Raw genomic sequence first — 14,307 nt, 5'->3', positions numbered from 1 at the left:
GAAGAGGAAATTGAGGTTCCCAGAGCTTTAACTGAGGTTTGAACTCCTCTACTGACGTCAGCCCGCAGGGTGGCCAGTGACAGTGCCTTACCTCCCAGGAATGTCCTCACGTCCTGTTGTGAAACTTTCCAGAGAGTCTGGGTACAAGGGTGTCTTATAGCTGTCCCAGAAGCCCACAGAGGCAGTCGTTCGAGCTGAGCTTGAAGGATGAGGAAGGCTGGGCTCTGGGGACTGCTGTGGCTGTTCTTTGTCTCAGGTAAGGCAGGCGGGAGATGGGAGCAGGTGGTCTCTCTGGACTTGAAATTAGAAGCCGTGTGTGTGTGTGTGTGTGTGTGTGTGTGTGTTTGTGTGTTCCTCATTTTTCCCCCTTGAGACAGGGTTTCTCTGTGTAGCCAGGGCTGTCCTGGAATTCACTCTGTAGACCAGGCTGGCCTTGAACTTAAGGATCTGCCTGCCTCTGCCTCCCAAGTGCTGGGACTAAAAGTGTGAACCACCACTGCCCTGCTCTTTTGGGTTTTTTTTTTTTTTTTTTTTTTTTTGGATACAGGGTTTCAGTATGTAGCCTGTATGGCTGGAACTTGCTATGTAGTCCAGGCTGGACCTCTATCTAGCTCAGCTTCTCTGCTTCTGCATCTTGATTACCTACAGATATTAAAAATGCGCATTGCCACACCTGGATCTACCTTGCTCTTGAGTTTTTCGCTGAGCCTCGGTTAACTTATTTGTTAGGCCAGGATACCTCAAGGACCTACTTGTCTCTCCCTTTCTGCTGTTGGAGCAGAAGTGTGTGCAGCTGCACTAGACTTTCTACACGCACGCTAGAGAGCTCAAACTCAGTTCCTCACGCCTCTGTCGCAAGTGCTTCGCCAACAGAGGGCTCTCTCTAACCCCTGAAGCTCTTGCCTGCTGACGCTCTAAAGCAGTGCTTCCCAACCCATGGGGCTCGACCCCTAGGATGAGGTCGAATGACCTTTCACACGTGTCTCCTAAGACCACCACTGGAAAATAGGAATTTACATTACGATTCAAAACAGTAGCAAAATTACAGTTATAAAGTAGCAACTAAATAATTTTATTGTTGAGGGTCATCACAATTTAATGAATGGTATTAAAGGGTGGCAATATTAGGAAGGTTGAAAACCACTGTTCCAAAGCATATGGCTGTCAAATAGGCCAGGCTTCACCTGCGCTCAGAAACTCAGACCCTGAGACCGAAGAGCTGAGCTATAAGGAGGGTGACTTAGGGAGGAGGCAGGCGCTCTATGCTTGTTTTTTTTTAAATTTATTTATTTTATTTTATTTTTTATGGCTGTATTCTTTTAAAAATAATTTTTATTTTATATGCACGCATGTTTGCATGCATATATGTATATGTCTCACATACATGTCTGGTACCTGAGGAAGCCAGAAGGTGGCATCAGATTCCCATAGAACTGGAGTTACCAATGGTTGTGAAGCTGCCACGTAGGTGCTGAGACCCAAAACTTGGTCCTCTGCAAGAGAAGCAAATGCTCTTAACTGCTTTTTTTTCAGTCCTGGGGGTGGAACCCAGGATCTCCCATCTGCCAGGCAGCTGCTCCCCAGACTCTGTTCATTTTGATGTCAGAGACATACAGATCCATGCATGAGAACAATGACAGAGTAGGACAGGGTCTCACTTTATAACCAAGTTGTCTTTGAACTGGTGATCCTCCTGCCTCAGCTTCTTGGGTATTTGGATTACAGATGGGCACTACTAGGTCAGAAGATCCAACTAATCTAAGTATGGCATGATCTAGATAACATAGATGTATTTTTGAGAGAGTCTCTCTATCCCTGGCTGTTCTGGAACTGTCTGTGTAGACCAGGTTAGCCTCAAACTCACCTAGTGATCCTTCTGCCTCTGTCTCCCTAGTGCTGAATCAAAGGTGTGTGGGTCATTATGTCTAGCCATCTGAATAATATTATTTCATGCTGAAATGTTTTTTCTTCTTCTGTTCCCCCATGATGCTTTAGATGTGGTCAGTCCATTAGATCCCAAAGATGTAATTCATTTAAAGGATATTTCCTAGGGTTACCTTGGGCCAGCAAAGCTTCTAATCTGCTAGATTAGACGTCAAAGGTTTGAACAGAGCTTCCTCATGGAGGTCATGATCCCAGCTCTTCAGCGAATGCTGGAGCTCTCATACGCGCTGCTGTGTCTTCATCTGTAACATTCCAGTGAGTCAGAGCTTCTGTAATGACAACCCAAGGGTGGAGCTCATGTCTGTCACAAAGGGTGCTTCAGACATCCTGTGATGAAATAATCAAAGTGGATTCAACAAACCCCTAAGCCTCTGCTGGCCTGTCTGTGAATATGGGGACATTCTGCCACCCTCTGCTTCTTTCAAAACTTTTTTATATTTTTCTGAGACAGGACCTCACATAGCCCAGGCTGACCTCACATTTATTATGTAGCTGAGGATTTTCTTGAACTTTTTTCTGATGTGCCTATGTCAGTCTCCTGAGCTCTGAGATTACTGGTGTTCACCATCACTGTGGGTGGGAGAGTGCAAGGATGCCCGTTGACAAGGTTTCCTTAGAGATTTAATTGGCCTTTGAGCCAGGCTCACCTACAGAATCCCCCATGGATACTTGAGGGGAATCTTACCAAGGCCAGATGAGGACAGAGCAAGCCTTCTGGAACCTGACATCCCACATGGGCAGGCAAGGGCTCTACTAAAGTTGTAAGTCTTGGTCTGTGTGGGTGGTTCATGGCTGCATGAGTTTATGCATAGGTGCATGTGTGTGTGTGTGTACATGTGCTTGAGTGATGTATGAGTGTGTGCATTGCGAGTGTGTATGTATGTTCATGCACATGTCTGTGAGTACATGTGCTTACTTACAAGGATGAATGTATGCATGTGCATATGTGTATGTATGTGCATGTGTGCATGTGTGTTCATGCACGTGTCTGCATGTATGTGTGTGTGTATGTGCTTATGTGCATATGTGACTATGTGCAAGTGCCTGCGTTCATGTGTGCATGTGTGCGTGTGTGCGTGTGTGCGTGTGTGTGTGTGTGTGTGTGTGTGTGTGTGCGTGCGCGCTTCTGTGGCAGCTATAGTAAGAGCAGCAGCAGAAGTCTAGGGAAGCGAAAGGCCAACTCACTGCTCTGGCATTCATTCTGTCAGTGCCTTTGTTGGAGAATGACATCCAGGCACTCATGTTCCTGTTTACAACCACTGACCCCCAGTGAGGGATACCTAACACCCAGTGGGGGGGGGACCCTAACACCCAGTGGGGAACACCTGACACCCAGTAGAGGACATCTTATACCCAGTAATAAAACGTGGCTGATTTCTGTCAAAAGTAAGAGGGATTTATTGCCTTATGTACCAGGGAATCCAGCTGTGCTGGCTTAAAAACACAACTAGGACCACAAGTCAATTGTCAGTCTCCCTGCACCCCAGTCTCCAGTTTCCCTCTGCCTGTCTGGCTCACTCTTAGGTAGCTGATTCCTATAGCACTGGAATTTCACACCCTGAGGACCTTCAACCTCTACATAAGCCTTTGAATAGTCAGAGAACAGGTTTTGATGGGCTCATCCTAGTCTCAAACCCATTCTTAAAGCAATCGGTGTGGCCAGGGTTTTAGGGTTGTTTAAGCCTCCTCATGGGTGTGTCCTTGGGGATGTGGGCAAGCTCATCAGCTGAGCCATATAGGGATGGCTGCCCTAAGAAAGGACGGAGCACTTTGTTACTCAAAGAAGGGAGGGAATGATGCCAGACAGGCGGAATTCCCATCCATCCTGCCCGGGATGCCTTAAATTACTTCTTTTTCTTGATGCTTCCTTGGTGTCTCATGAGCTGACGGTCTCTTTGTCCTGACTTTGATGGAGCCCCCCAAACTTCCTGTGCTCAGAGAATGTCTTTGTATCTAGTCTTTACCTTGGAAAGTGCTTTCCCGCAGGATTTCTCTCCCATCATGCACTGGTCTCCAGTCAGGCAGTTTCATCTCCCTAGGATCATGTAGAGCTAGAGAAATAAACAACATAGTTAGTGAAGTGCTGCCACACAAGCATGAGGACCGGAGTTAGATCCGCAGAAGCCACGTAAAAAAAAAAAAGCCAGACCCATCACTAATCCCGGCACTAAGGCATCAGAAAGAACTGGATCCCTGAGACTCACTGAACAGACAGCCCAGCTGAGTCGTCCAGTTCCATGTAAAACGTGAGAGACCTTAGGAGAAAATGAGACAGCTAAATGACAGTATTCTGAGGTATGAGCGATACCTGAGGTGGGCCTCTGGGCAGGACAGGCTTGCGCACATGCACACACACAATAGCATGTACTCAGAAAAGCATTATTTATCAAGTTCAATTTCCACAGACCACAAATCATTGACTCTTGTACTAAAACAAACACCAAACAAGTCCTTCCCAGTTGAGAGTTTGGACAGATGTCATTCCCTACAGAGCCTGATTCTCCTTTTCTGTTTATAGAAGTCAAAGCTGCCATTGTTCTAGAGGAAGAAAGGTATGACCTAGTCGAGGGCCAGACTTTGACAGTGAAGTGTCCCTTCAACATCATGAAGTACGCCAGCAGCCAGAAGGCTTGGCAGAGGCTACCAGATGGGAAGGAACCCTTGACCTTGGTGGTCACACAGAGGTCCTTTACAAGACCCAGTGAAGTCCACATGGGGAAGATCACCCTGAAAGATGACCCTACCGAGGCCATGCTCCACGTTCAAATGACTGACCTTCAAGTGACAGACTCTGGATTGTATCGTTGTGTGATTTACCATCCTCCGAATGACCCTGTTGTGCTCTTCCATCCTGTCCGCCTGGTGGTGACCAAGGGTGAGTGACCAGGAAGTGTGTGAGGAGAGGGCAGAGAGGGCCAGACATGAATGGAGCCATTGGGGTACGCTGTGTGAAGGTGTGTCTCTGTGTATTCAATTGTTAATTCTGTACAGTGCTGCTGAATATTGGCAGGATTCTGGGATTGGTGTTTCTATGGTCCATTGCAAGGCTTTTCTATTTCGTAAATATCCAGCTCTTCCTCGCCTGTCTAAGGGAGTCTAGGATTGTATCCAATAGGTTGTAATAAAGATCTGACAGCCACTAGCTAGACAGGAAGTATAGGGTGGAACTTCTGGAGAGAGGGATGATGGGAGAAGAAATGAGGTGCAGGAGATTCTCCAGGGACAGGGGTGAGTGGTCTGACCAGGGCGGAGTAGAGAGGCAGAGCTGGACACAGGGCCATGTGTAATGTAAGTGCCAGGATAAGTGTAGCATGGCTAGGAGACTGCCCTGGCTAGCAGGCCGAAGCCTGAAAATATTAAAAAGGCCTTTGTGTCATATCTTTGGCAGGGACAAGATAATCCTGCTGTGTGGGGCAGTTTTTCTGATTTCTGGGAGCTGGGTTTTCTTCTGAACTCCTCTTGTCTGCCATTCAAGGCTCCTGGCAGGCACCAGGTCCAATAGTAATTAGGGGTTCCTGTGTGTGGATTCCCCTTTGGAAAAGGTGGGCAGTAGACTTGGGATATGATTTAGTTCTGTTTCTGAGACCGATAATCAGAAGTCATGCCCTTAGGAAACCTGTCTTCTCTAACTAACCATGTAGCTTGCTTTAATGTTTCTGCAGAACAATGTTGTAGCCAATTTATAAACACAGAACTATACATTTAGAACATTTTCTGATTCAAAAAAAAAAAATAAGATCTGTTCCTTCTAAGGTCCAGGAGAACCCATAGTGCCATTTTCTTTTCCTTTCCATGAGTCACGTCGGTTCAGGCCACGGCCACCTAACAGGCAATCTCTGGATGCCCTCAAAGACTTCCAGAGCTTTTAAGGCCACCCTTCCCTCCCTATGTGCTGCTGATGCCATCTCCCTCACCATCACCATCCAGAGGTGGGAAGGGCCAGAGAGGATGCACTTAGACTCACACTGGTTGCATTCTATTCTCCAGGCAAGGATCTAGTTTCAACAGCCAGGGTTGGGACATTGCCAGTCTCTTGCTCAATGCTGGACAGTCCCTCTTCCAGAGGGGTTTTGCTCAATGCTGGACAGTTCCTCTTCCAGAGGGGCTTCTTTCTGGAACCTCAGAGTCCTAGAGGGAAGCTTCCTCTGTTTCCCCCATGACCTCCTATGCGACCTATGGATCCTCCAGAATTTCTGCAGATCAGTGTGGCAGCACACTACCCTACGTGCTGTTCATTGAAGGCTTCTTTTGGGCCAGAGAGACTTTTAAGTTTGTTTGTCTGGAAAGTGTCCATCAAGCCTCTCCATGGCAACCTTGGCAGTTTGGCAGATCTCCCTAGGAGACCGTGGATCCCTTTCAGATTTTCTTGTTTCCATATCCAGGTAGATGTGCATAATGGGATGCCAGTTCTCTTTCTCATCCTAACAACCTCACAATGCTTAAAGAAATCAGCTAGATTCACTTGAATCACACTGTCATTTAATCTGAGGACATAGACTGCATTGTTGGCAGGCAGAGCCTTCATTCGGATTTATAGGGAAATCTATAATAAACCAAGGTCGGCCCCTTCATCCTCAGATCCACCAGGCTTAATGAATCCACCTGGCTCTCCAGGGCTTGTTCCACCATTCTCCTCCCTGCCTACCTCTTACTCATGCCTGTGGGATTAAATCCCCACACTTTCCCAGTCACTCATGCTCCAACTCTCTCCTGATCCAGGGCACCCTCCAGACTCTTGCCCATAAACACCCATGCTACTGAGGTGGTTTTCTGGAGATGAACTTTGCCAACCATAGATGTTGGTTTTTTGGTTACATTGACTCGGTGGCTGTAGGATCCCATCTGAGTGGGATACAAGAGAGAGACTATGGCTCATAGCTGCGTTGATGACCATAGCTACTTGGCCATCCATAACAGCTTGACTGCCCATAGGTATTCTGCGGAGAGAAACTTCTCAGATCATAATTAGCCAGCTGTGAAGAGAAATGGCTGGTGGGAGGGTGACCTCAAAGAGAGAACCAGGGGATCAGAAATAATAATATATTATATATTATAAATAATTATACATGAATGACTGGAAAGTTGACCTCAGGAGGCCTTGCACAAGCTATGTCTTATGCCAAACAAGTTGATTAAGAAGTACAGTATCAGTTGGGCATGGGAGCCCTCACCATTATTCCCAACACTGGCGAAGATAGAGACAGGTGGCTCTCTATGAGTTCAAGACCAGCCTGGTCTATATGAGTGAGTTCTAGGATAGCCAGAACTACATAGTGAGATCTTGTCTCAAACAAACAAACAAACAAACAAACAACAAACAGTACAGTATCTATGTGATTTGCAGGGGAAACCTGAGACATCATGCAGAAAGCTATCATACAACAGGGTAAAGACAACAGGATCAATCAAACAATATTGCATTAGGGGAACACAGGAAGTCTCAAGTGTACTCTTGACCAAGCACTCATCAGCCATGGGACTGTCAACTCCACAGTCTTTTCAGTGGGGATTCCCAGGTTGCCAGGAGCTGAGAACCTTAAGTCCTTCAAGGCTCTGGCCCTAGCCTCAGAGCAAACCTTTCCAAGTTTGTTCCTGGGCAAGAACACAGAACTTGTATTCCCTGTGTCTTTTCATCAAGGTCTCTAAGAAAGTCCAGGATCAGTCTAACTCCTAGCAGAATGGGATGGGGGTAGGGTGACTGGCTGCAGGAGGTTGCTCCCGTTACCTGGGGGGTAACTGTAGTCACTCTGTCCACATCCTAGACAGGGCTGTTTCTAATTCTCTGTGCTAGATTAATACTAACTAATCTCAGCAGACATTTTACTCTCCCATGGTCTTGGTGGTTGGTGGCTGATGTCCACAGGATAGGTAAGCAGGCTTAGTGCTGTGTGCCAACTAAGCTGCATAGGAGGTCTTAGTGGTGGTGACAGTGGTGGTTGTAGTATCATAGGCACATGTCGTACCCCTGGACAGGCTGGCGATATGCCTGGAAGGCAGATGGAGGCTGTCTGAAAGAAGTTGCATATGCAACCTCCACATAAAGCCTGGGTCTCAGGTTCAGTCTGGCCTGAGGCTGACATCAGCAGGGTGTCCATTGGTCTCGTGTATTTGTGGCCCATATAACTGGGTTGTGTGTGCATGTCCTTGAATTGACTGGGATGTGAACACTGCAAGCCTGCTGGCTTGTGGGTTGTCTGTGGGTACTGCAATCCATGGTTGTTATGTTTTCTTCTGAGGAAGCCTCTAGCAATCTACTATCCTCCTCCCAAGATGTCATCAGTGCCCCTCCCATGGGCTTCGAAACTGTATCTTAGGTCTTGCTGTAGGCATGAACCACATGAAGACCTTATTTCAAGTGCAGACCCTGCCTCAGTAGACCTGAAGTGACACTTGCTTACCAGGAACAAGTTTCTAGAATCATTTCTGTAGGGATCATGCACTTACAAATCCCCACTGTGAATTTCTGAATTCTCTAAGGAAGAGTCGGTACGGTGCCTTGCTGGGCTCTACACCCCAGTGAGTAACAGTGGATGTGTCAGGGATGGCAGAGAGGGAAGGAACAGGCCTCCTGAAAACAAGGAGAGACTGTGCCAAACCCAAGATGGATCTCAGTCACAATATCCAGTAAAGGACAGCTTGAGGGTGATGTGACTTACAGAGGTAGCGGGAATGGTGTCAGGGAGAGAATGGGGCAGGTGGAGAATGAGCAGCAGCAGGCAAGAGAATGCTCACAACTCAAACAGCCCAAGAAGTCTCTCCTCATGCCTCTTCCCACCCTTCCTCCTTTTCTCCTTCCATTCCATTTTTTACTGCTTTGGACTCAGGATGACTTTACACTATTTCTTTGGATTTTAGCAAAAGAAAAACTTGCTTCTTGGATAGCCATGTTTATTTCCCTCCTCAGCTCCATTTTTCTTCACCTACTCATCTGTCCATCTGTCCATCTGTCCATCAATCCATCATCTATCCCTCCATCTATGCATCCACCCCCCAACCCATATGCACATCCATCCATTATCTATCCACCCATTCATCTATCCACCTCCCTTGTCTTCTTGCAGGTTCTTCAGATGTGTTCACTCCTGACATCATTCCTACTACAAGGCTGACAGAGCGTCCCATCCTTATTACCACAAAACACTCACCCAGTGACACAACTACAACCCGATCCCTACCCCAGCCCACTGCTATTGTTTCCTCTCCTGATCCTGGAGTCACCGTCATAAATGGGACAGGTGCTGACAGGTATGTTTTCTTGGCTCCTGGTTTGGACACCCTTCATTTTTTCATCCTTGTGTTGAGAGGATGTGGGGATGAGGATGTGTGGTGGGTGTGCCATAGTCTGCGTCCTGCAAGGGAGTCTGGGTAACACCTGAACTTGCTTCTATCAGAGGCAGCAGGCCTGGGGTATATCTATTCTTGCACCTGTCATTGGGTGATGGGGGCCCTAAGCAATCCATGGGTACATGGAGTCCCACCACCTCACGGGCCCACAGTCTGGACAAAGCCCAGGAAAGAGATAGGTGAAGAGCTGCTATGAGGGGAAGTGCCCTGAAGCCCAGTGCATGACAATAGCTCAGAGCTCCAGGAACACAACACAACATTGCCAGGTTAGACTTCCGATGCAGTGCAGTTAGCAAAGGCCAGAGCAGGGCCTTTCTAGCAGCAGGTTACTCTGGGGGCTGAGGCTGGGACAAGGGAAGGTACTGTGGCAACCACAAGATGAGAGACAGATGCCAACCTCCCTGTATTGGGTGCCTCTCCAGCACTGTCAGCTGGTGAACTTGCCAAGTGGCCTTGGGGATGTTGTCACCCTGATAGGAGATAGTTCAGGAGGCTGGAGTGGGTGTCAGCACACAGGGGGATGTTACCCCAGTTCATCACCATTTACATGACTACATGTACTGCTTTCAAGATTATTGTTTCGATTTATTCTTTACTTGAGATCAATTCTATTTCCTAGCAATTTTCTATACCTCCACTCTATCTATCTATCTATCTATCTATCTATCTATCTATCTATCTATCTATCTATCATCTATCAATCATTTCTATATCTCTATATCTACATACCCATATTAGAGCATGTAGTTTACACACACACACACACACACACACACACACATGCTTATTTTTAACCTGCCTTCTGTCTGAGTGGCTGGGTTCTTCTAAGCCTCCTGTGGCTACCTTGCCTCACCCTTCACTCCTTGCTCAACATTCTAAATCTGTCCTCAACTTAGTTGCCTGGTTGCATTCTCCTTGCTAAGCCCCCTAAGTCTGCCCTCATCTTAGTTGCATTTCTAATCTCCTGTTTGCTACCCCAGGCCCAATTATGGACAGTGGCCAATGGCCACTCCATTCCAGATCTCACATGGCAGATGGCTCTCTCTCCCCCTGAAACATAGTGAATTCCCTTTCTTCTTTTCAGCATCTCCTAGCCTGTCCGAGGGAACTAAGAAGTCCTGCCTCTTCTGCCCAGCCATTGGCTGTTGGCATGTTTATTCATCAATCAAGAACCAGTTGGTGAACAGGACCTTCAGGGCTCACAGAAGATTCCTGATCAAAGCATCAGAAGCCCCACCTACACTATACATACCATATATCTATACATCTATCTAATCTATATCTCTATATCTATCTAATCTCTAAATCTGTACATCTACCCTTCTACATTTCTATACATCTAATCGCTAGCCCTGGTTGGAGCAGAATTGTAGTCTGGACTCAGACCAACAGAACTTTACACTGCTCTGTATAACTGCACTATACTGATTCACTAAGCCATCTTTGCTGTAGTTAATAAGCAGGTCATTGATCAAGCCATTCCATTCTACTTATTTACTTAGACAAGGTCTCATTCTGTGGCCCATGCTGGCTGCAGATTTGTGATCTTCTGGCCTCAGCCTACCCAATTCTGGAATTATTGGCATAAGCCATGTCTGGCTTTGTTCACCATTAAATTCTTATATGTAGAGGGTCTGAGGGCCTTGTACTTACATATAAGCACGAGGGGAACCAGTATTGTTAAGCATGCAATGTTGTCTCTTCAAAGGAAGAGATGAAAAGCCTATTTTCTGCCAGAAATCTGGGAATGGTGACCTCTGCCCTCACAATCTGTGTGGTAACATCACACCTGCCTGGCTGTCCCCTCCCGACTTTTATGTTTATCTCTGACTTTCTTCTGAGATCCTTATCTTGAGCATTGTTTCTCAGTCAATAGAACCCATCTTCTTGGAAAATGTTATTGTACTTTGAAAAGAGTTTCAATGTTATCATGTTATTTAAGCTTTGTTTATACATAGGATTGAGTTCATTACAATCAGGGAAGTCATTTTTCTAAATTGTGCTATAGTTAAGTATGCCTAAAATAAACTGCTCAGGGTCAGACCCTAGAAGCTTCAACTAACACCAGTTACTGAATTTGGTAGATCCACACTTCCTTCTTTCCTCACGCAGTTGGAAATTCTGCTGCCCATGTTTTGCAGAGACACCCCCCCACCCACACACACACAATTATATGTCATTAATACTCCATGCTGCTTTTGTCTGATTCATTGTCGTGTGCTCCTTTTGTCTCTATGTCCCATCATGCAGAGTCTGTGCATCCTTTTCTGCTTCCCTACCTGCCCAGGGTCAGGCAGGGTTCTCTCTCCTCTATGTGTCTCTTCCTTACATCTATTGCTCCCTACCTGGATCTTGGAGAAAGATTTTGCTAAACTCATGACAAATCCAAAGTGGGCTTTTCAGTCAGATTGGGTTCTTCGTGGTTTCTGGATGAGGAAATAAGGCTAAAGGTACAGTGACTACCCCCAGAAGAGGGTCAGAGTACTGACCACAGAGATGACATCCCCTATATGTGAGCCTCACTCATTCCACAGAGAAGGCCAAGATGCAGTGATAGCCCTTCCTCCTTTATGGGTCTCCTAGACCTGAGAGCTCTATATTCTCCACTGCACGCCATGTCTAATTGGTTATTCTAGGAAGTGACCCTCTGAATGGCACAGGGCCAGAGGCTGTGGGGAAGCTGCAGGAAGGACCTAGGTTGAAAAGATTGTGTGGGAAGAATTTTCTACTCCATGGTTTGGATGTCCATTGCACCAACCTTCAACCCCCTTTCTCCACAGTGTCTCCACATCCAGTGTTACTATTTCAGTCATCTGTGGACTTCTCGGCAAGAGCCTGGTTTTCATCATCTTATTCATTGTCACAAAGAGGTCATTTGGATGACAGAACTTGAAGCTATACAATAGTGACCTTCAGCGGTGTCTATTTCACAGGAGGAGCCGAGGTGGTAGGGCTGAGGAGGAGCTATGACATGAATTGAACCTGTAATCACGGGTGACATCTAAGGCTCAGGATATCCTCAGCTGACCCTGCCCACTCTCCTCATTTTATCCATCATCTAGGGGAGGTGCTCTGCACCCTTAGAAAAGGGGAAAACATTCCCAGCACACTCTGGCCATTCCCCCTAAATAGTTGGACTGGCCTGAAATAAAGAGAAACCCCAGAGCTTCCCCCTGCCTCTTGTTGTGGGAGTCAAGAAGATTGCAGGTCACCACTGATATCCCCACCTCTTGTCCTTCTCCTGGATGGTATAATTCTAGTCATTTTAGCAGGGCCCTTGCTCATGAAGCAGCCTGCCCTCCTACCCTCTGGGGCCTTCCTCTCTGGGAGTCAGACACTCAGATTTCTGTCTGCATCTGTGGTCCTCTGAACACTCCCAACCATGGACCAAGAAGACATGATCCTACCTTGACAATAATGCAACTGGGAGAGAGAAATCAAGTTAAGCTGGATGCTGTTGCCTGGGAAACACCTGGAAGAGATAGTATCCGTAGCATTGGATCAGTACATGGAGGGAATCAACATGCTGTGTGCATTTTATTATTGACTTCTCAAGTGCATGAGGGTTAAAGTGTATGTGATCAGAGTAAGGCCACTGAGGTAGCAGGCCATCACATCCTGGCAGAAATGAAATCTAGAGAGTTCCCTTACTCAAGGGCTCCAGAGTCAGGGAGATGGGGAGCCAGACTCTGCTGCTAGCTGAATGCCTTTTTGCCTGGACTGAGACAGGGTCTAGCATGGCAGGGGGGCAGGATCCTATCTCAGACTGCCCCCTGTGTGCCTCTACCTCCCACTCACCTTCCTTCACCTCTCAGTCTCAGCCTGGGTACCCTGTGGCTCCAGTGTTTTCTCTAGGGCACACTGGCATTTGCTTGTTTCCACCTCTTTGGGGGCTACAGACATTGATCCTGTGGGTGGGAAAAGGATGGTATATCAATTCCTTCTACGTCAGCAGTGGTGGGAACCAACTTCATCGTAAGGTTCCCAAGAGCAAACCGCATCACCACAAAGCATCCAGCTCACTTGATCGCACCCAGAAGGCTGAGGAGTGGCTGACCCACGTATCTCATGTCAGGAAAGCACTTACCTGTCAGGGAGACTTTCCCTTCCTCCTCCTGTGAAGATCCCAGGTCTTAAGGTGTGCTTCAGTCACATAAGGACAGTTCACTGTTAACATAGCTCTCTGTGAAACTCCACCCTGGGGTGGCAATGCTGAGCACAGGGTATTTACAGCTGCATAATCTCCAGTCTGCTGGGAGAGGCCGCAGTGGAATCCACTTTGTGTTGGTGCTCTGGGACACATCTTTGGAGGACTGATACAGATGCTGTTCATCTCAGTAGGTTTGTTTTCTGACTGAAGAATCAAGCAGGGGTTTATAGCCCAGGGGCTAAAATGCTTCTCAAGAAAGCCTGGGGACCAGAGTTCAAGCCATTAGAGCAATGTAAAAAGGCTGTTTAGGGTGGGCCATACCTATAATCTCGGCCCTGGGAAAGCCACGACCGCCAGTTCTCTGGGGCTTAGTGACTAGTTAGAGACCCTCTTGTGGTCAGTGAGAGACCTTGTTTCAGAAACAAACAAACAAACAAACAAAAAAACCACAACAATAACAACACACACACACTCACGTTGTATGATAACTGTCATATTTCTTAGGTTATTCAATTTGCAGTAGTCCAGAAACCACCCTGGAGGGGAGCCTCGGTTGATGAATTGTCCCCTGAAGGCATGCCTGTGCTGTATTGCCTTCGCTGTTAATTGAGGTGGGAGGATCCACCCTGTATATGGCTGGTACCACTTCATACGCTGGGCCACAACTGTGTATAAAAATAAGGAAGCCTAGTTGATCAGAAGCAGGCAGACCCCAAGGGTCCAGTTTATCCTCTGCTCTTGACTATGGATATGATGTGACTAGTGCTTAAGTTCCTGCCTCGACTTCTCCACAATAAGGGACTGTGACCTGTGTTGTTGTTGTTGTTGTATTTGGGGGGTGGGGTCAGGGTGCCTTCCCAGGGCATCAG

The 14,307-nt window shown here is 47.0% G+C and overlaps 1 protein-coding gene and 1 pseudogene across 3 annotated transcripts; one reads left to right on the top strand and one right to left on the bottom strand.

Annotated features, from left to right (window-relative positions):
• Positions 1 to 205: 205 nt before the first annotated feature.
• On the top strand, positions 206 to 12,247 carry LOC110284114 (triggering receptor expressed on myeloid cells 1). Of its 3 annotated transcripts, none has more exons than XM_085832977.1 (4): positions 206 to 256; positions 4,463 to 4,819; positions 9,006 to 9,189; positions 12,069 to 12,247. In XM_085832977.1, exons 1-4 carry the CDS (start codon positions 208 to 210, stop codon positions 12,169 to 12,171), a joined length of 693 nt encoding a protein of 230 aa, XP_085689103.1. In that variant the 5' UTR covers positions 206 to 207; the 3' UTR covers positions 12,172 to 12,247. The 3 variants fall into 3 exon arrangements, with proteins under 3 accessions (XP_085689103.1, XP_085689104.1, XP_021005402.1); XM_085832978.1 differs by lacking the exon at positions 12,069 to 12,247 and adding an exon at positions 10,373 to 10,492; XM_021149743.2 differs by lacking the exon at positions 206 to 256 and adding an exon at positions 2,660 to 2,705.
• On the bottom strand, positions 5,277 to 8,158 carry LOC147000399 (RNA-binding protein EWS-like; annotated as a pseudogene).
• Positions 12,248 to 14,307: the final 2,060 nt, after the last annotated feature.

This window comes from Mus caroli, unplaced genomic scaffold, assembly GCF_978045245.1.
Source record: "Mus caroli unplaced genomic scaffold, Mus_caroli_1 scaffold_18, whole genome shotgun sequence".
NCBI classification, from domain to species: Eukaryota; Metazoa; Chordata; class Mammalia; order Rodentia; family Muridae; genus Mus; species Mus caroli.
Note: the sequence above shows the minus strand (reverse complement) of the source record. Positions and strands in the feature narration are given on the sequence as shown.